Below are 21554 nucleotides of genomic sequence, written 5' to 3'. Positions count from 1 at the left end.
GTTGGGTGTTAAACTGGAGATACCAAAAAGGCAAATCAATAGGTATGAAAGTACTTAATCCTCAGCCAGGCTTCATATGAACAAATGAACTCAGGTTAAACAAGTTAATTCATTTCACTCCAGGACAACTACGTATTCTACCCCCAAGGCCAGAACAAATGAGTGAGAAGTTGCATTTACACATGTAAACAATTGCTCTTTATGAAAATACTGAGATAAGCCATCAACTTTCTTCTTTGAACAACGGCAGAAATAGAAACAACCATAAAAACAAGTAAATAATAACCTAATTTGAATAAAAAGTAGATCTCCTTATTGAACTTTTGTTATAGATCTCTCTCTGGCTTTTAAATGCTGAACATCACTGCTTCTTACTATAACTAATTAGCTACCGTATTCATGATTAGCCCTGACCTGTCAATTAAAGCTTAAAATCTAATGATGATAATAAAATAAAAATTCTGAAAATCTGATGGACCTAAATTACCTATTTCATTGTCTGAAAGCAGTTAAAACCTTTCCCATTTAATGACATTTCATTAGTAAGCAAGTCACGGTAAGATTTTATAAAAAAATTAAAACCATAAAACATAAAATACACTCTGAGGTGATCTCTAAGATTTATTTTCAAATATATTTGATAAAATTTGTTATGAAAAAATAAATAAGCTTTTAGATATTAATATTAAAGAGCTTTCTTTTTCTCACACAAATACTTCTACATATGTATGCAAATTTTTAAACATTTTAGGCACAACTTTTATTATTCCTTTTTGGAAAATACCTACTGGCAGATATCATCTTGCCATTACCAAAGAAAACAGTGTTTTCCAGCAATAGATATGAACACATAGCATGTTTGACTTGTGCATGGGCTGCCTGAAACACTAAAATAACAAACATATTTCATTTTCCTACCTACTTACTCTTAAATCTGTTTAAAATGCCTATTTATTGGGTGCCGAGGTGGCTCAGTAGGTTAAGGGTCTGCCTTAGCTCAGGTCATGATCCCAGGGTCCTGGGATTAAGCCCTACATCAGGCTCTCTGATCAGCGGGGAGTCTACTTCTCCCTCTCCCTCTGCCCCTCCCCCTGGCTCATGTGCACACACGTGCGTGTTCTCTCTCTCTCAAATAAATATCTTTAAAAAAATAAAATGCCCACTTATTTTTTAAATAAAATATCCAGATCCATGGGGAGACAGAAAAAGCCAAATTATGAATAGGCTACCTCTATGATTCCTACTGTAAAAACAAAGATCTACGTGTTATCTAATGTGACTTAGTTTGCATGTATGTCATTAGAATCTCTGAGACACAAAATATCAGACACAAGGTGTCACAATATTTTCAAAGTGTTTTTAGTAGAAAAAAATAACATAGAAATAAAACAATATAGAAATAAAACATATTCTATTATTTTGCTTCTGATTTTTTCAAGTATGTTTATTAATTTTATTTGGTGTGTAACTTTCAAGAAAAAACACTTCCATATTATTCACAAAAAGAGAAATAACTGGGACAATGGTATATGTGAAAACTTCCACATCTCACTGGTAGTCAAATAAATATAAAGTAAAGCAACCATGAAATATTATTTCTCATCTACTGGGTTGGCAAAGATTAAAAAGGACTAGGAATTCTCAGAGCCGAGCAGAGTGAAGGGAAGTACTATCACTATGTTGATGGCCATGATGTCAATTGCTAAAATTTTTCCGGAGGACAATTTGTCAGCCTTTAACAAAACTCTACAAATATGCATAAACCCATCTACCCAGAAGTTTTATGGCAACAAATTCAGCCTCAGGAAATAATTATGCAAGTATACAAAATATGCAATTAAAAGGATGTTCGTCACATCACTGATTATAACAAAAATACTGGCAACAGCTTATGTCCAATAACAGGAAATTAAATTTGGTATATTTATATAATGGAATACTGTGGAGCCTCAATAATTCTAATGCAGCTATATATTTATTGGAAAATACAGAGTGTTGGGTGAAAATAGAATATTAGGTAAAAAGTAATCCTAAAACCAGGGGGACTATGGACCAATATTTATGTATATATTTGTGTGTATGCATATAGTATATTTAAATGCAGAGAACAAAATCTCAAAAGAGATATACAAAATGGCATGAATAATTAATTTTGGAGTTAGGATTATAGGTAATTTAAATTTTCCCTTTTGCTTATCTCCAATTACTTTTTATTCTGTAACAAATATGTAGGTTTTGTAGAGTTAAAAACATTTAAGTAATTTATATACCAGACTTATAAAAAAGTGTAGGTTTTGAGCACAGGAGTAATTATCTGTAATATAAATAAGAATATGTAATCCCCCAAAAGATATAAAGCAATTTCTACTTTATAAATAGAGATATCTGAATTAGAACACTAAAATATCTATCAATAATGAAAGAAATACAGTTATCAAAAAACTTGGGGATATACCAGTAATTTATTCTTCTTCCTTTTTTTCTTGGGGGGGCCATATGTTATTCCTAGACAGTTTCATTAAATGAATATTTTCCCTGAGAAATAATATTATCATTGATGGTTAAATATTCACCTAAAGACCTGGCATCAGATACTTTAGACACAGTTAACAATGTCATACTAACAAAACTCCTGTAGATTTAGTAAAAAGAGGCCTAAACATATTGATTATATAAGAAAATCAATGTGCTAAGAATTGTACTGATACGGCACTTGCAAGTGTAACAAGTACTTGACCTATTTAAAACTAGTATACTAAATTTAGTGAACATTACATACTCAATTAAAAATTGTTTTCCTTGCCTTATTAAAATTTAGATGAATTTTGGAAGAAATTATTGGAATAGTTCATCTGATTTTGAAAAATTAGCTAGTGGAGTGTGGGATATTCAAACTAATGAAATCCTATTTCCAAAAAGTTCCTATGTCTTGAAGAGACATCCAAATCAATCCACTGACATTTACACGATATACTGGAGCACTACAGTATTTATTTATTTTTTCACATTTTAAGTCATAGAGGTTTATTTATTGATGTTTTTAAACATATAAACATGGCTAAATGGTTTATATGTTAAATTATTTAATCTGAGCATGAGAGCATTTAAAATCCTCACTAAGGATTCCAAGTGAAAGAGTTTGGGAAAAGTTATCTCATGGATCCCATAATGCTATAGACTAATTTTATGGTATGGATATCTGATAACCATTAGATAGCCAAACAGATGGCCAATCAGATTTATTTGTGAACCTCTGGTTTCACCAATCATTCTCTCTAACACCTACTGCTATCCGGTTCATTCTTCAGAGCACTGGGAAATGTTTCATTAATCAAAATATGTGGCTAAGGTTGATGGAAAAGGATGAGGGTAACGGAGAAAAAAAACCAGGACAACTCCAAAAGCAGCCTATTTAGAATAATAGGAGATTAGAAAGGCACAGACAGGGTACTTGAAAACTATTAACAAAAAAAGCCTTTGTTTTAATTAACAGCTTTCAAGACACCCACAAACTTTCCCCCACTTAGAATAGCATATCTGCCTACAAAATCTGGTTTCTAAAACTGATAAATTAGGTGGCGGTAATTTGCTTTCAAAACTTCCCATAGGTTTCTAATAAATGTGCATTTAAATTACGATCTGAGTTACCAAAATTTGATTTTTCCTTTGTCCTAAGAGATTGTTTAATCAAATTCATTCAGTGGAGGAACTTATTTTTTTCTGGTACTATTCTTGACAGGTACTAACTCTGTTTTCTGTTTTTGTTTTTGTTTTTTTTTTTAACAGGAATATTGGCAAATATTTACTCTGAGTAAAAAGACGCCCACTGTCTCAGTAGAGCTATTCAAAAGTAGACTATGCAGCTGTGGGTCAGATTTTCCTCGTAAGAATTAACATCTATTTCCCTGTAACTGACACCCTTCCGCTTCTATTTTTGTCCCATCCAGCCATCCAAAATAAGGCCTAAATCCTAACCCACACCATAGTTCCTAAAACATCTGAGGACAGATATCACATTCCTCCTACGTTCTATTTTTACTAGTGAACATCTCCAGGTTAACTGTGTATAATTCAGTGGAAAATATATGGTCTGTGAAGTCAGAAATCAGTAAATGCTTGGTTGTCTATTATTGGAAACCTCTCTAAGCCTCATCTAAGTTTTCTCATCTGTGAAAGGGAACACCCAAGCCTCAGTACGGTGTTTTAGAAAAGAAATGAGTTGGCACAACTGATATCCACTGCAGTGTTTTACCCAGAGAAGAAGTTCAAGAATGTACATGACTCTCTCCCCAGCTTATTTTTGTTTTGTTCTTAAGATGAAGAACTTAGGAGTGAATGAAGCACTCCAGATACAGTGCAATTGCTTTAGAGTTCCGAGGATTGTACTCCTAAAAATGTCTCCTTAAGACTTCAGGAACCTTAAGTTCCCACAGAATTTTAGTCAGCCAAAATCCCACAGATTTTATTTGTATGAAAATAAAGTAGGTCTCTCCTATCATGTATCATGATTTCTTTCTGCTTGTTGCTGAAATATTATGCATTTAGTTGTGTTAAATTCTATCTTATTAGGACCATCTTTTCAGTCCATTGAGGCCTTTCTGGAAACTGAATTATTTTATCTAATCTATTAGTTCTCCTTTCTAGCTTTAATCTACACATTTCTGTTGTGCAGAACTTGGATAAGCCCGCAAATTTTCTGAGATGTATATTTCAGATGTACAGAACAGCCTATACCAAACTCACAAGCAGCACAACTGCCTGATTGGAATTGTCCCTCCCCTTCCCCACTCTGTATTTCATTTACTGAAGAGGCTGTCAGAGATAGGTCCTCACATCATCAGCAGTGCAGTAAGTACTCCAGGTGATTTATGGGCTGGTCCCAAGTAGAATGAAAAACAAAAAGTCCATTCCAGTAAAAGGAGAAAATAAATATTAGATGTACTATGGCTTTGTCACAAAAAACCAACCTAATGCAGGTATGGGTGGTCACCAGTGCTACCAGTTCTGTCAGCTTGGATAAAATGTATCATGTAATGTAGAAAGGAACATGGGCTTTGGAGTCAGACTTCCTGGGTTCAAATACAGACACTACTATTTGCTTGCTGTGTAATGCTGGGAAAGTTACTTAAATTCTCTGTGCCTTGGTTTCTTCTTTGGTAAAATTATAGTTATTACTTTTGCTTTGGTAGCAAACCAATATTCAAGCATCAATGGAAAGGAAGGAAGAAAAAAGAGGGAGAGTGAGAGGGAGGGAGGGGAATTACAGAATTTCATGGTAAAGGTTATCATCCTATTTTTGCTTTTTAAAACTGTCCATTCCAACCTACAACTCGAGCAAGTTTTACTTCCCTCTGCACGCGAGGTTAAAGTCAGGTCAAATGAGATTTTTTTCTTGGTGGCCAACGCAGAGAGTCAGTGTTCTTAGGGTCTTTCCCTTTCCAAAGTGGAGAATAAATTTAAACTCATCAAATGACTAACTTACAGGCAGTAGAAAGGAATGTGAAGAATTCTTGAAGTATATAATCTTGTCTTAAATAAATGTAAATTTCCCTATGGTTCATTAATTAGTCATTTATATTAATCAACTATTACAAATACGTTTTCACTAAATGTTCTTGGCATCACTTTTAAGTCTTTGTAGGTCACACTTTCCATTCTAGTGCATGTATATGTCATGTGAGTAGCTGAACTGTGGAGGCATCAAAACTCCGTAGCTGGTGCCCTGAGACTTGCCTTAGTGGGGCTCCCTCCGCAATTAGTCTGGCTCTTGGGCTTCGCTCTGGCTCCAGCTTCAGGCTATGTCTGGTTTTCTGGGTTCTAGTGCTGGCGTAGGCCCATTCTCACTCACCTAGTTCCACCCATAATGTGCTGTTTTATGTTATATTACAACATAAACCACAGAAAGGAGACATTGAGAAAGGATGAGAAAAAGCAATGAAATATGAGTAAGGGGACGGGGTAGGGAAATAGCCTATAATTTTTCACATTCTGTTTCTTTTTACATACAATTAGCCCTGGGAAGTTGTCTATGTTAACAGAATAGACATGCGTTCCTAGATATGTATATTTAAGAATATGTATATGTATATACATATACAACAATACATATTGCTAAAAATGGATGCATACTTCATACTGACCTTAGGGGGTTTAAACGGATAGTCTGGTGAAAAGGTAATGTCAAGAAAGAACACCCCTCCTTCATAGACAGATCCTGGGGGTCCCAATATAGTTGACCTCCATTCATAAATGTTGTCTCCTTTGGGTCCAGCACTGAAATAAGACATACAAATGAAATGTGCTTAGAGATTATGTAAACCCTGGAATTTAAAAAATTCTATTTATGGTAACAATAAATTGAGCAATTCCACAAAAACATAACAAATAGGGTAATTCTATATGATGATTCATTTGTCAATATCGTCAATACTCTATGAAGAAAAGACGCTGGTATTACTTAATGATATAGTCACAGGGTGAAAGAGACAAATTTTTGAAGACAGAAGGGCCACTAGAGAAAAAAAAGGCTAATAAAAAGTAGTCCAATTCCTTTGTTAACAACTGAGAATACAAATGAGGTTCATGGAGATCAGTAAATGTTCATCATCCATAAAAGTCAGCTCAAGTATCATATCCCATCTCAAGCTTCCTCTTTTCTCTCTTTTTCAGCCAAAGAATCTCTGCCCCCTCAACCCCTATGTATCATAAGTAGTGTGGTCTATAGAAAACAAGATGTATAATTTCATTTTATAACCATGTTTTTAATTAAAAAAATTTTTAAGTAAGATCTATGCTCAATGTGGGGCTTGAACTCACAATCCCAAGATCAAGAGTCACATGCTCTACCAACTGAGCCAGCCAGGGGTCCTTAGAACAGTTTTTGAAGTGTTTACCTTTCTGTCCCTCCCTAGAAGTTCCCTGAGGAATAGATTTTAGCTTTGTCTTAGGGCCTAGTAAGTACATGTTTGTTTGATGACAACGGATTAATAGGAAAGCAAGTGAAGCCACACGGCTACTAGTAATAAACATCTGTCCCCGAGTCTCAGACAAACTCACGAGGAAAATAAGGCCCACATAAGTCAACTGAATTATAATCTCTCGAGTGAACAGAGAGCAAAATGAGATTATAATTTAGCTTTTCGGTGGTCTTTTTGTTACATCAGGCTAATACCCTCATCTAACAGCCATAAATGCCCCTCACACCCTGTAGCATAGTGGGCAACCTTTTGGGGAAGATTTTATTGTCAACAAAAATTCAGCTACTACTCTTTCTTATTTTGAAATTAGTTTATATCTACAAAAACTTCATTGTTAAGCAGTATATAGAAAAAGCATGCATCTTAACTAAGTTGGGATATATTCTGGGAACGCAAGGATAGTTTAATAGAAAATTATTAGTGTTATTTACCTAAGAGATTAAAGTTGAAAAAAATGGATAATCTCAATGGGTGCAGGAAAACCACTCAAGAGGCTTAATAATAGCCATTCATGATAAAAAAACCAAAAACCAAAAAACAACTTTTAGCAAAACTGTAATAGATGGAAATTTCTTTAACCTGATAAAGAACATCTATAAAAAACCTCACAGCAACTAATACATTCAGTGACAAATATCAAAAGCATACCCTTTAAAACTGATGAACAAGATAAGGATGCTTACTATACCTACTTCTAATCATTACTGCACTAGAGATCATATTCATTAAGGTATGAAACACACAGGAAGGAAAAAAACAAAAGGTATATAGATTGCGATGGAAAAAATAAAATTGAGCATTTGCAGTATTTATGTACACAGAAAAATCTATACACAATTTATCAAGCTTAATAAAAGTTTACAGGGGCGCCTGGGTGGCACAGCGGTTAAGCGTCTGCCTTCGGCTCAGGGCGTGATCCCAGCGTTGTGGGATCGAGCCCCACATCAGGCTCCTCCGTGGGAAGCCTGCTTCTCCCTCTCCCACTCCCCTGCTTGTGTTCCCTCTCTCGCTGGCTGTCTCTCTCTCTGTCAAATAAATAAATAAAATCTTTAAAATAAAAAATAAAATAAAATAAAATAAATAAAAATAAAAAATAAAAGTTTACAAAGTGGCTAGATTTAAGATCAATATGAAAAATCAACTGTATTTCAACACACCAACAAAATTAGAAATTATCTTTTAAAATAGCTTTTATAGTAGTACTAAAAATAACAAAAAAAACTATGAGTAAGTTTCATAAAAATATATAAGATTTTAATGGACGAAATTATAAAACTTATTGAAATACAAAGAGAATTAAATAAATGGAGAGAGATACCACGTTTATGAGTAGGGAGACCCAGCATCCTGTAGATGTCTGATCCAATGCAATTCCAATCAAAAGTCTAACAGTTATTTAAAAAATGAAACTTGACAACTTGATTCTAAAATGTGTTTGGAAGCTCAAAGAAATCCCTCAAACTTTTCCACACACTTACAGGAATCTGATATATGTCAGAAGTAATGGGGCTAAGAAAACAGTTTTTGTATATGGCAAATAGAGAAACTGGATTTTTTACTTCAATAAATATACAAACCTTTGTTGTAGATGGATTAAGCACGTCAATGCAAAAGTCAGAAGTTTTAGAGGTTGCCTAAAGAGACTGACAAACCACAAACTGAGAAAAGATATTTGGATCACTTAAAATTGACCAAATTCTAGTGTCCAGAGTATACGAATTCCTATGAATCAATAAGAAAAAGACTAGCAACCCCTTAGAAAAGACAAAAGTTGGCATTTCCAGAAAGAAGTAACATGAATGGCCAATAAGGCATATGAAAAATACCCAGTCTCATTAATATCAGGGACATGAAACTTAGAATTACAGTTCAGTATTACTTTACACAATGTATAGGCAAAGATAAATGCATAACAAAACCAAGTGCTGATGAGGATGTGGAAAAACAAGAACTATACATTGCTGAAGAGTGTTCAATCACTTTGGATAAGAATGTGGATGGACTTATCTAGTTAATCTATATACTCCTCTATTACTACATTTCAATTGCATTCGTAGGTACTGTCCCCAGAGAAACTTTTACACATGTGCACCAGAAGACATATACAAGAATGTTCATGGAAACACTATTTTTAATAGCAAAATTGGAAATAACACAAATGTCCACTGACAGAAAAAGGAATAAATGCACCCAAAGGAATACTACATAACAGTGGAAACATACTAATTAACATGGATTAATCTTAAAAGTGTCATATTGAATAAAAAAAAAGTGAGTCTAAAGGAATATATACAGTATGATATTATTTTCACCAAGTTTAAAAACAAGCAAACAAGAAAATGTATTGTTGAGGACACAAATATATGTGATAAGCAAGAATATGGATGATAACAAAGCTCAGAAGAGTAGTTTCCTGGGTAGAATCAGATGGTGGAGGAGTAGCACACAGGAGCTTTACTGGTTCTGGTGATGTTCTACTTTCCAGTATGCATGGTGGATTCAGGAGTTACCTGTTTTATTATAGGTCTCATAACTTACTTATGTGTTAGATATGTTCTTACATATGTACCAAGTTTTCATATTAAGAACAAGTATGCCCCAAAAGTCTACTAAAATGCTATATGAGGAAAGCAAGTTGCAACGTAAGTACACAGTGTGATCTTATTGTATAAACTAGAAATATAAAAATAGTATTTTATATTGTTTATGGATACATATCTATGTCAAAGTCTTTGAAGAAATGAACTGGAAAGATAGGCCTAAATTCATGACAGTGGTTGTGCAGGGAACAGGAGAAAAGAGGAGTAGGGGGATGGGATAGCTCTGAAGATGGGGAATGAAGAGTTCAATTTTATCTCTAGTCTGGATTTCTCTTATTTAAAAAGGATGAAGTAAAAAAAAAAATCATAGCTAGCCAAGTTTATTGCAAAGTGCTGAAATATACTGAGAAGCAGAGCAAGGGGCCAGAGTATAACATTCCTGCCCCAGGTTACACTTTACCTAACCTCTCCTGAAGCTGACGGTGAGGTACAGACAGAATATATTCAAGCCAGATGACAATAAAGCTTTGGCAACAACAGCCCCTTGTTGCCAGACAAGCTCACTCATTCAGACAAATAATACACACGGTTACACCCTGAGCTATAATTAGACCCAATATGAATAGATAAGTTTATCAGAAGGAAGAACTTAAAAGTAGAGTAAATTATAGGTTTGTAGTTACAACACTACTTCAAGGTAGATGACGACATTTAGTTTAAAAAATACACACAGAACACAGCTATGAAACAATGTGCATAGACATGTTTCCTAAATACCAAGACATAATTTCTCTGAGTCACTTTGAGAAATCTTAAGATGACCTTCTAAGAATGGTCATCACAGTTAATTATATAATTTAGGCTAACTGAGGAGTCAACAAATAGTGCCGCCAAGGAAGGACTCAGAAGTACAAGTCAAGAGATACCTCACAAAAGCAGGCAATGCCTATAAGTTACTTACATTCAATTCGTGCTCGTTTTAAATTTTATTTGGCTCTCTGTCAGAATACCGTATTTTATTCGTTCTCTGAAGTCGGTCAGCTATCTATACAGTTATCAATAATGGAATAAATAACACAGCTAACATTATCACTCTGAGTTGGTTTATACTGTCCAAATGTGCCTTTAAAAAAAAATATTAGTAGTAACAAACTATTTTGAACACAGCTTGGTGTTTTAAAATGCATCTAAAACTTTTAATACTTCTCAAATATACACAGATTAAGTCTTAGCAGTCTGGCCTCCTCTATCATCTTAGAAGTGAAATGTTGGCACCACCTGCAATCCCAAAGCTTATAGCAGTGGTTCATGAACTACATAGCCCTCTGTCCCACTCCCATTTTGATAGCTTCCAGTTGAGAAATCCTGGAATAAAAGTACAGAACTGTGTTGTACAATATGATAGCCACGTAGCTATTGAGCACCTGAAATGTGGCTACTTACTCAGATATGCTGTAACTGTAAAATATATACCAAATTTCAATGACAATGCAAAGGAAAGTAAAATACATCACTGCTTTTTGTTAATTACATGTTGAAATAATAATATTTGAGATATATTGGACTAAAAATATATTAAAACTAACCACCTATTTCTTTTTATCTTTTTTAATGTGGCTCCTGGAAAATTTAAAATTACACATGTGGCTCATATTGTATTTCTATTCGACAATACTGTTCTAGAGTAGTGTTGTCTAATAAAACTTTCTGTGATAATGAAAATGTTTTAGTTCTTATCTTTATCCACTACGGTAATCACTAGCCACATGTGGCTTTAAGCACTTGAAATGGAGCTAGCGAGAATGAGGAAGTGGATTTTCAATTTCATTTGATTTTAATGAATTTAAGTCTAAATAGCTCCATGTGGCTAGTGGTCACATATATTGGACAATACAGATCGAGAGGCTCCAGTAGCCCATAGTGACCAAGTGAGTTTTTTTTTAATATGTCAGAATTATTTGGATTTATATAAAACAGAAGAATGGGCTTTTATATACTTTGGACCAAAAAAGTGAGAAGCTGAAGCTGCAGACCATTTTACATTTTCAATGATCACTTACCCCTTAAGTTAACCAAATAAAAGTTAGTGCCATGGGCACCTGCACTGTAGAGTGATGGTGAAGAACGTGACTGGACTCTAAGTCAGACTTGCTTTTCTGAATCCTAGCCCCACCATATAAGGCCTGGAGAGCCCTGGGTGAATATGTAATCTCCCCATATAATCTTTCAGTGTCTTAGTTTCCTCATCTACGAAATGAGGCAACTACAGCATGAACCTTGTGCAGCAACTGAAGTTTTAGTAGCGCTCTACTCCCAGAGCTTGGAAAACGGGGCCTGCAGAGGCTCAGATCGTACACTTCCGACTGTTAGCTGCTATTCTAGGTGCTGTGATGCTTTGTGGAGAATACAGAAGCTCACCGACACACTCAAAAGATTAACTGCCTGGTGATTTATAAGAAGGGTTTCAAGATCTCAGGACTAGAAAACAGGCTACCAGGACCCAGACATTAATAATCATGATTACTACGGCTATTATCACCACCATCATCCTGCAATCTAATCTTAGGGTAGTACTTAGATAGGGCAGAACTTTGGAAATATCAGAAATCAAAGCTGCCACTTCCAGGAAATCCCATTTTGCATTGAATGGAATGTTTACTTAACATCAGGATTTTTAGGTATGAGGTTATTTAGCAATGTTTTCCCACTTGCTAATGATCAATACCCTCAATTTTATTTTCAGATTCTATTTTTTAAAGAAGATAAACACAGCTAACAGAGTTACATTTCAAAATAAAATGCAATTAGATAAATCTATTAAAATGCAAATATCAGTTAGCAAATTACAAATTAGTTAAATAACCAAAGTTGCTGCTTGGAGAAATTCTGTTAAGAGAATCAACCTTGTAAACTGTGTTCAGTTTTCTATGTTGCTGCCCACAGTGGATGAGCCCTTCTATACATATGAAATATTACACATGTACAATAAAAATGCTGCAAGGGACTAAGCACTCACTGTCTTTATTTAAGATCATCAGACGTTTTAAATACATCTGAACACTTCCAATGTGCTGTGCACAGTTGTGACTTTAAGACCAAGAGTTTTTCGCTGTGCCTGCTGCCTTTTCATTTAACATCAACTCTGAGAAAAAGAGTAAGGTAGCCCAGGCAATGTAGGGATCCTGGCTCCACAGGACAAGAAACTTGCCTTTGCAGAGAATTTCTGATCTGCCAACACTAACCTCAAATTGATGGGGACAGAATGGTGAGGAGAAGACAGTACAAGGGATTTCTCAGGAGCTCTGGAAATCTCTGCTTATATGTCAGATTCCACATAGCTGAATCCATCCCTTCCAGGGGTGAGCACAATGTTCACAGGCAAATGACATGCTGCACATATATCCAAAGTCCCTTTGAGAGTAAATAGCTGCAGGAATATTGAGCTTCTTGCTTATAACACAATAATGTATGTTTCTCTAATGCTAAACTGGAAGGAAAGAATAGTTCCATTCCTTAAAAAAATATGAAAGCAAGGCCCAGACCAGTTACAGATAAGGATAGTAGGAAAGGCAGCTGAAGAGGGGAAATACCACAAAACTGTATGAATGAAATGAGAAAAAACGTGGAAGTGGGGAGATTCAAGGGGGAAAATATTTTCAGACTTTTTCTCAAGGTCATAAGCTGACCTCTTTGTGGCTAAATCTAGCAGTGTCTTTTGTTTTCATTTTACTGAAACTGTAGCTTCTACTCCCTGATTCCTAAAAAGCTCTCTTCCTCAGGTATCTCTCCAGAGGCTCTCTCTACACTTTAGAGTTCCTCTCCAATTCTTTTGCCCTCTTCAATAATATCTATTCAATGTCTGCCTTCCTAGGGGTTCTACCCTCAGTTACCTTGTTTCTTCATCTTCATTCTAGGTATCTCATTATCCACCTCTGACAATCAACCTATCGAACACTGATGGAACCTCTAATCTGGCGGGAAACCCAAGAGTCATCGTTGACTATGCTTCCTTCCTCCTTCTCTTCTCTAAATTCTCCAAAGCCAGCAGAACCTCTGTAATCTGCCTACTGACTGCATTAGCTCCCACTTAGATGATGGCACCAGCATGCTGTTTCCCGAACTCCAGTCTTGCTCTCCTCCAATCCATCTACCAAACTGCAGATAGGGCAATTTCCAGAAAATCCTTTAAGTGGGACTTCTGTTTTCCTGTTTTCCCTGACTTCTTAATGCCTTGAAGACCAGGCCCAAGTTCCTTTGAAGCATACAAATTCTTTCAAAAAAATCTGGCTCCAGTTGACCTCTCTGGCCTCATCCCTTACCACTCCCCTTTCCTCCAGCTCCATTCTCCTGTCAGACTGGACTTACTTATAAAACTTTCAAGGCAGCTGGGCTTTTTCTTGCCTCCTGGCTTTGGATAAGATGCTTTTGTAGGTCTGACCATTCTATTTGTCCTTTAGGTCTCAACTTAGCTACATTCTCCTTGGGGACATCTCCCTTATCCTCAAAGCTTAGGGACTCCTTTGGAAGTGTTAACATTCTATGCAAACACAGCATTATAAAAAGTCATTTATGGGACCTTTAATACTTGGAAGAGAAGAAATCTTAAGAAACAGCATTATCTGGGTCACCGGAAAAAAGGAACTCATTCTGATAGTGAAAAAACATCCCCTATAGCTAAGAGGGTATTGAGAAAATAGGCCAGGACTGTAGCTCTTGAGAGGACAAATGAAGAATGGTATTTCATAAGCTCCTGAGGTTTCCTATATTTGTATGTAGTAATTTTTTTTTGAAGACCAATAACACCAAAGTCCATCACATCTTAGGAGGTTAGGATATAATAGTGGGGATAGAAAAGATCCATTCTGTACACTAAGCTCTAAGCAGAACTGAATGATTAATTATTTTCTCCTTCATACATTTTCTCTCTAGTTCCTAGCAGTCTGGTCCTTATTCTTGAAATATTCCAAGAAAAAGAATTATATTAAACTTTTTATCAATGTGTGCTTAATTAATGGGAAGGATCTCTGTCCTGAATCACACTTTCCAGATTTGAGATGTGAAGATAAAAACAAAAAACAACGATTTCAGTTGACTGTAGATATCTTTCACCAAATTGTACTTTAAAGTCACTACTGTCATCTAATTTGTATCCTATGTTAATAGTGTCAATAACTAAGAGAGGAAGAGACTGGAGAAAAACAGGTTTTTAAACAAAAAATAATTACTGCTTAATAATTACAATACTTCCTTTTCCCAGGGAAGGCAGTAGCTAGTAACACAGCATCCATAGTGAGTAAAACTAGCCTTCTGTAAGTTACTGAGGAAGAACAACTCAGTGACTTGATGACACCTTAGGCTTCTTGCTTCTTTCTATATTATGTGTACAGTGTGTGGGTGGGTGGGTGTGTGAATTTAATTCTCCCAATGTGTGATATATTGCAGTGAGTATACAACTTTGCAACAGACTTAAAATTTTAAGACATAACTGTATGAAATAATGAGCAAGGAAAAACAGAGAACTTGGGAAGCAGGAAGGAAGACCACAGGGACAAACTGCCTATGGTTCTTTTTCCTCCCAAGCTGCATTTTTATAAGACACATTCACTTATAGGGACAAAGACAGTCACAGTCAAAAAGAACCAAATCTTTTTTATATATGTGGGTTGTAAGAAATAAAGTTACAATATAAAGACTTGGGAGACCATCTAGTTCAACTTCTTCATAACACAGAAGAAGCAGAAGCATTAGAACTGGACTAGAATCTCACTGAGTTAGACAACTAGGCATAAAATCAATCAGAATTACTTAAAATACTGAATTATAGGATTTTTAATCCTTTAGATAGCTGAAAGGACTCTAGAAATAAGTTCATCAAGTTATTCACAGCTTATTTTTTTTCTTTTCAATATACCCTCTTTCTTATAGAAAGAATCATTCCTTCAGCAGTGATTCTGAGCATGTATTTGGTGGTGGGGGTGTGTGATAATTTGAAAAAATGGAAAAGCTCCTCTCCCACTGAAAATCACTTCTAACAAAGCCTTCATTTCAAAAGTGATAAAATTAAGGTTCTACAAAGTGAAGTGCCTTGCTCAAGACCACACCCATAAAAAAACCCTGAGCCCTCTGATCCTAAGGAGAGGCTCTTACTGTTTCACAACTGCTGTCAACTTAGATGTGAAGACTCAACTGGAAAATCTATATAGTGACCATTACGATGAACCGCCCCGTGTAAGACAGGAGACCAAAGATCGACACTAACACGGGTTTTCTTTTATCTTTTTATCCTGGGCATGTTTTAAGGACTAGATTCAGGTTTGGTGAAAAGCCATTTTTATTTTAGCTACCCAATTCTTCTTTTTTGGCTTTTCAAACTAGAAATACTGATCTTATGCTACTCTCTCCATTTCCTTAGCAAACGTATCACTTCTTGCAACACTGCTTTTGTTGCCCACCTCCCACCCAGATGCGTGTGCCTTTTCTCTATTCTGAGATGAAAGGTTGCAAGGTACTCAGGACTTCCAGGACTAGCCTCTCTTTTATCTTCACTGTAAGAACAATTCTGGCATGTGAGCTAGCCAATGTAGCAGGTGATGTTTCTTTATTATTTAAAATGTACCCCCATACACATGTAAGACAGGAAGGCTGTAGAGCTTTAACGTGTCTATTGATCTTACCTGCAGGTTAAATAAGCTTTCGACAAGAGTGCAAGCCAATGTTGCCCTACGGTTCTGAGGAAGCCAAATCCTTCCCCCAATTTTTTAGTTCTCAAAAATGTTACTACTCACAGAGGACAGAATGTAAAGTTCCCTGGTATCATTCCAAACGCAGCTTTTTTGTTTTCTAACATTTATAATACTGTATCAGAGTAAAAATTCCATTAGAAAGTTACCAGAGGGCAGATTTTAGCAACAGTTAACTATTTTTAGACAGGATAGTTAAGATTTATCTGTTTATTTGTAAGTTATTATCAAAGCAGTTTGTTTTCCAAGTGGATTAAATACCTCCAATATACTCAATACACTTTTCATTGGCTGAGAAATCTTTTGTTTTTGGATAGGAAAATGGTAAACAGTAATTACTTCATATGGCTAATTTATTCCCCAAAATGTCAGCTGTGGTATCCTACAATCTGCATTTTTCTTTGTATCCCTGACATTGCTATCTGGCTCCAAGACCCACCATCACGGTTCTCTTCCAGCAGGTCAACTAGAAGGCCAATGGCAAAAGTAAACAGCACACACAGATACACGATAAATGTTTGTTGAAAAGTAATAAATAAACATCTTTAGTAAAACACTAGTCTATTACTATAGCTTAATAGTAAAGACAGTGGGCTTCAGATCAAGATAGCCAGGGGTCTGAATCCTGGCTCTGCCACTAACGGTGTGAATTGAAGCAAGTTATTTAGCCTCCTACTGTTCCTTTGCTTTTGAAAAATGGCTTCCGTATAGAGGTGATGTAAGCATTAAATGAATTAATATATATAAACAGCTTAGAACAGTGCCTGGCCCATAGTAGGGGTTATAAAATTTATGCTATATTATCAGGTAAGTGAGAAACTAGTAGGGCCACCCTTTACTCCTGGACCCAAGACATGGAAATAAGAAGGGTTTCTCCTTAGGGGGTCTGTACCTGCTATATGACACCTTGTATGCTGATGTCTCTCTCTGTCCCCCATGCTTCTCCCTACTCAATACTGAGCTCATGAAAGAAAGTGACAAGTGACTGCTAAGTCCCATCTTTCTCAGTTAATAATTCAGTAAATAACTTCAGTTTCATGTGCTCCATCCTATAACAACATCTGAGACTGCACCAAGTCCAAATTCTCAGATGCTATATAATAGTGGCTTTAAAACTCATTCTCTTACCTCTATGATACACACACATTACCACTTCAAAACGCCTTTTTTTTTTTCCATGTTCAGCAGAGGAAAAGTTAAATGTCAGCCCTGTAGAGGAAGGTGCTAGGTGGCAAAAATAGACCCTACTGTAAATACTAATCCTGCACTGAAAGACACTGACTGTCAATAAAAGATGGCATTTAGCAGACTTAATTCACAATTTCCCTATGATTACTTCAGGAGATCAAGATCTCCACCAAGACCAAAATGCTGGCTATTGGTTGCCAAGACTTATTTTCAAGAGTTCCCCACCTTTCCCTCAGTGCTTATAATGTGTAGAGCACTGTGCTATGATCTGGGCAGGACAAAAAACAGTCCTGATCCTGAAGGGGCTTCGTATCTAGGCAACACCGGAGAAGACAAGATAATGGTGCTCCATGGTATTCATAACTAGGATGCTATGGGAGCCCTGTAAAAAGAATGATTTCATTTCCTGGTGGGTGGATGTTCTTACACCAAAGCACTAGCAGGTCTCATTTCAGCAGTGACCCGAGAAGAAGAAACATCAGACTTACTCAGAGTAAGCATGTGGTTTCAACACATCCCACATGTGGTTCTGACATGAACTGTACCTTCTCTAGGGAAAGCTTCATTAAAAAGGTGGCAATTAAACTGGGTTGGAAAGATAAAGTAGATTTCAACAGGTACGGAAAGATGGGGCATAACAGGTTAAAGACACTGGAAAAAAAGCAGAGAGGAGGAAAGTGATTTTCCTGGTGGGAGAACAGCAAAGATGCCAGCTGATTGAAGTTAGATAATGTAGGGCTTCAAATGCCATGACAGGAGTTGGAAATATATTCTGGAGACCTGTAGTTCTCAAATTTGTTGCTTCTAGGAGCTGCAGGACTCCAGTGAGGTCTTTTGGGATCACTAATCACTCTGCTCCCTCCCTGAGTTTCGATTAGATAAACTCCACTTTGTTTACATACACGCGCGCATGCGCACACACACACACACGTATGTATATATTCAGCACATGATTTCCTTGAATAAAGGGAGTCCAGTGCTTTAAAAGAAAAGTTTGAACTTTTTTTTTTTTTAAGATTTTTTATTTATTTATTTGACAGAGATAGAGACAGCCAGCGAGAGAGGGAACACAAACAGGGGGAGTGGGAGAGGAAGAAGCAGGCTCCCAGCAGAGGAGCCTGATGTGGGGCTCGATCCCGTAACACCGGGATCACGACCTGAGCCGAAGGCAGCCGCTTAACCGCTGTGCCACCCAGGTGCCCCAAGTTTGAACTTCTTCTGGAACTTAAAAACAAAACAAAACAAAAAAACCCAAAACACCTGGGTCCCATCCCAGACTAATTCAATCAGAATTTAATGAGCACCTAGGGTTGAGAACCATTAATCAGACTATGGAGTCACAGAGGGGCTCAAAGTGCGGTCCAGAGAGCAACAGCATTATGCAATCCTACGGAATCAGAACCTACATTTTTAAAAAAAGATTTGATTTATTTGACAGAAAGAGAGTGTATGCACACAAGCAGGGGGAGTGGCAGGCAGAGGGAGAGGGAGAAGCAAACTCCCCGAGGAGCAGGGAGCCTGATGTGGGGCTTGATCCAAGGACCCTGGGATCATGACCTGAGTTCAAGGCAGATGCTTAACTGACTGAGCCACCCAGGCACCTCCAGAATCTGTATTTTTTAAAAAGATCTCTGGATGACTAGTATATACATTAAAGGTTGACAGGTACTGAAGGAAGGTTCTAAGTAGGAATCACACAGTGAAATCCATGTTGATATAATTTACTGATCATCTTCTACTGTCAGACATGAGGCTGGGTACTTTTTGTACTTCTGTGAGCCTCAGTTTTCTTATCCAGAAAAGGAAACTTTATTTACATCGTGGGGCTGTCATAAGAACTAGATATCCATAAAGTGTTAAGTATAGTGCCTGGCAAAAAGTGTTTTAAAAATGGTAACTATTACCATTAACACATATTTCTTCAAATTATTGCCATTCTGCAAAATTACTGCTATATGATACTAAGGCTCAAAGAAGTTCAATGGCTTGCCAAAGGTTACACAGTAAATGGTGGAACTGAATCTCAAACCTAGTACTGTCTCATTCGAAAGCTTATCTTCTTTCCCACACAATGCTCTGACATCAAGGCTCAGTGTAGACTGAAAGCAGGAGAAACGGAAGACAAGGCAGTACTGATGATAAACTAAATGGTGCTAGCATTAGCTACCACATTTCTGTTTAAGAGATTAGAACTGGCCAAAATTACAGACAAGTACTAATAAAAAGCAGATTTGAGTTATGTACATCCTGACATCATGTAAACACTTAGCAACTTAGTTGATATTTAGTTAGTATTTAACAATATTTAATCTCTAGATTGGTTTATAGAGTTCACAAACCACTTTCATATGTATCATAGTCTTTAACCTTTACCACAACTATGTAAGATGAATTATTATTCTAAAATGAGACCACTCCACTTTTTCCTCCTTAAACCCCTATTTAATACATAAACCTGGATTTCCTAATACCTTATAGTGGCTTTTATGTCAGGCCTCGTGTTAAAAAAACAATCCAGATTTTCAATGACAAGCATAGAGTTCATCTCCTATCCTTTTTCCTTTTAGCCCATCGGCAAAGGTCAGAAGATAGATGGGTTTTTGGTCAAAAGAAATAAAGAACAGGGCAGGTAGCATAGGTATATGTATCTTGTTCGCTCCAGTGAAGTAATGGAAGATACTTGACTGAGCTCTCTGGATTCTTGGCAGAAGTGCTGCCCCAACTGGAGGAGAGTTTTTAAGAGACCAGCCCCACAAAACACGTCAGTAGAGATGAGAGAATGAGTAACCAAACAGAAGACTAAGAAGTTACTTCATGGCTTTTGGTGTATTCATAAAATCTACTGAGGTATGTCCCCTACTTCCCACATAGTTGTGCCAACATTTCTAAGGCATCCTTAAGAATCTACAAAATTTGTGATTCCATAGCTATAAAGAATACATGTTTTTAAAAGGGAAGCAAATGAAAGGCTCTAGAAAAATTTTGTTCTTCACAATAATCGCAGGGGTGGAGCTATGACAGCACTTTCATATTGCCTAGTTGTCTAAGAACAGCCCATTATGCCCTTGCTTTCATGACAAATTTTGCAGCCTGCCCTAGTAAAACATTTATAGAAGTGACTTCCAGCACTCAACTTAGTGATTTAATATTATACAAAGTTCATTAGTCATGGTATCTACATCAATTTTCTACAGAAGCTATTATTACCTTTCTGATTTCAGCCATTGCCTTCTCTCTTTGTAAGCAAAACAAACACAGATTTTACTGAAGATCTGCTATTTAAGAACCACCCACTTGTAGTATCCCGTAATAATTCCTGTCAGTGTAGGCTATCTTTGAGGGATTTAGTGGTTTTTGCTTTTGGCAGTGCTACAATGGTGGAAATAACTTATACTGCCCATCCCCATCTTACAGTGTCTGCTAATACGTAGGGTTGTTGGCTGCCAAGCAGATTTAATTTACCCACTTCTCAGCTTGCATTAACCTTTGAATAATAAAGCACAGCTGAGGCTGCTGTAAGAAACAAACCGAGGAATGAATAATTAAAAACACCTCCTCAGCCTTGGAAAGACCAATTCCTAACCATTAGGCGAGATTTAATTGTGACTGAAGCATTAAAAAGGCTAATTGTATTCTTTATAAACTGAAACAAATGCTAAGGACATAGTGTGACTACAATATATGTAGTATATGAAAAGCAAAGCTCTGAAAGCACCCAGTAATCAATTCAAATGAAAAAAGGAAGAGTAGTCTGATTCTCAAGAAAAACAATGACTCCTAAAGACGGGCACTTTTATTGTCTACATACAGAAAAAATTGCTACTACTTATAAAAAGCTATTATACATTTGATACAGGTGGACTGGCTGGAATAGCATTTGAAGGGATAGAAATGTTAAAGCTGAAACAAAAGGTTGAGAATAGAATAGATTACAGGAAATCCCTATCTTCTTTCAATCTGTCAAGTGCTTACGGCAGCTGGGATTCTTCTTTGCTTTTGATGGATTTAATTTTCCTTTGGGAACCCAAATCTAATGTTGCTGTCATATTTATGTGTTAAGATCACTAAACAGTTGTTGCTATTTTATATACTTGCCAATACACTGTTAA

General features: G+C 36.4%; 1 protein-coding gene across 3 annotated transcripts in view; it reads right to left on the bottom strand.

Moving 5' to 3' along the window:
• The window catches only part of LOC103679676 (ubiquitin-conjugating enzyme E2 E2), a 350872-nt gene that overhangs the window by 74432 nt on the left and 254886 nt on the right, over positions 1 to 21554 (bottom strand). For 2 of the 3 annotated variants that reach the window (XM_040636863.1, XM_040636864.1), the window contains exon 4: positions 6141 to 6273. The exons of the other annotated variant lie outside the window; for it this stretch is intronic. In XM_040636863.1, coding sequence (XP_040492797.1) covers positions 6141 to 6273 — 133 coding nt within the window. The remainder of the gene's footprint in view (positions 1 to 6140; positions 6274 to 21554) is intronic. 3 annotated transcript variants of the gene reach the window in all.

This window comes from Ursus maritimus, unplaced genomic scaffold (assembly GCF_017311325.1).
Source record: "Ursus maritimus isolate PB19 unplaced genomic scaffold, ASM1731132v1 scaffold_20, whole genome shotgun sequence".
NCBI lineage: Eukaryota > Metazoa > Chordata > Mammalia > Carnivora > Ursidae > Ursus > Ursus maritimus.
The sequence above is the reverse complement of the archived record's forward strand: the minus strand, read 5'-3'. Positions and strand labels throughout refer to the sequence as shown.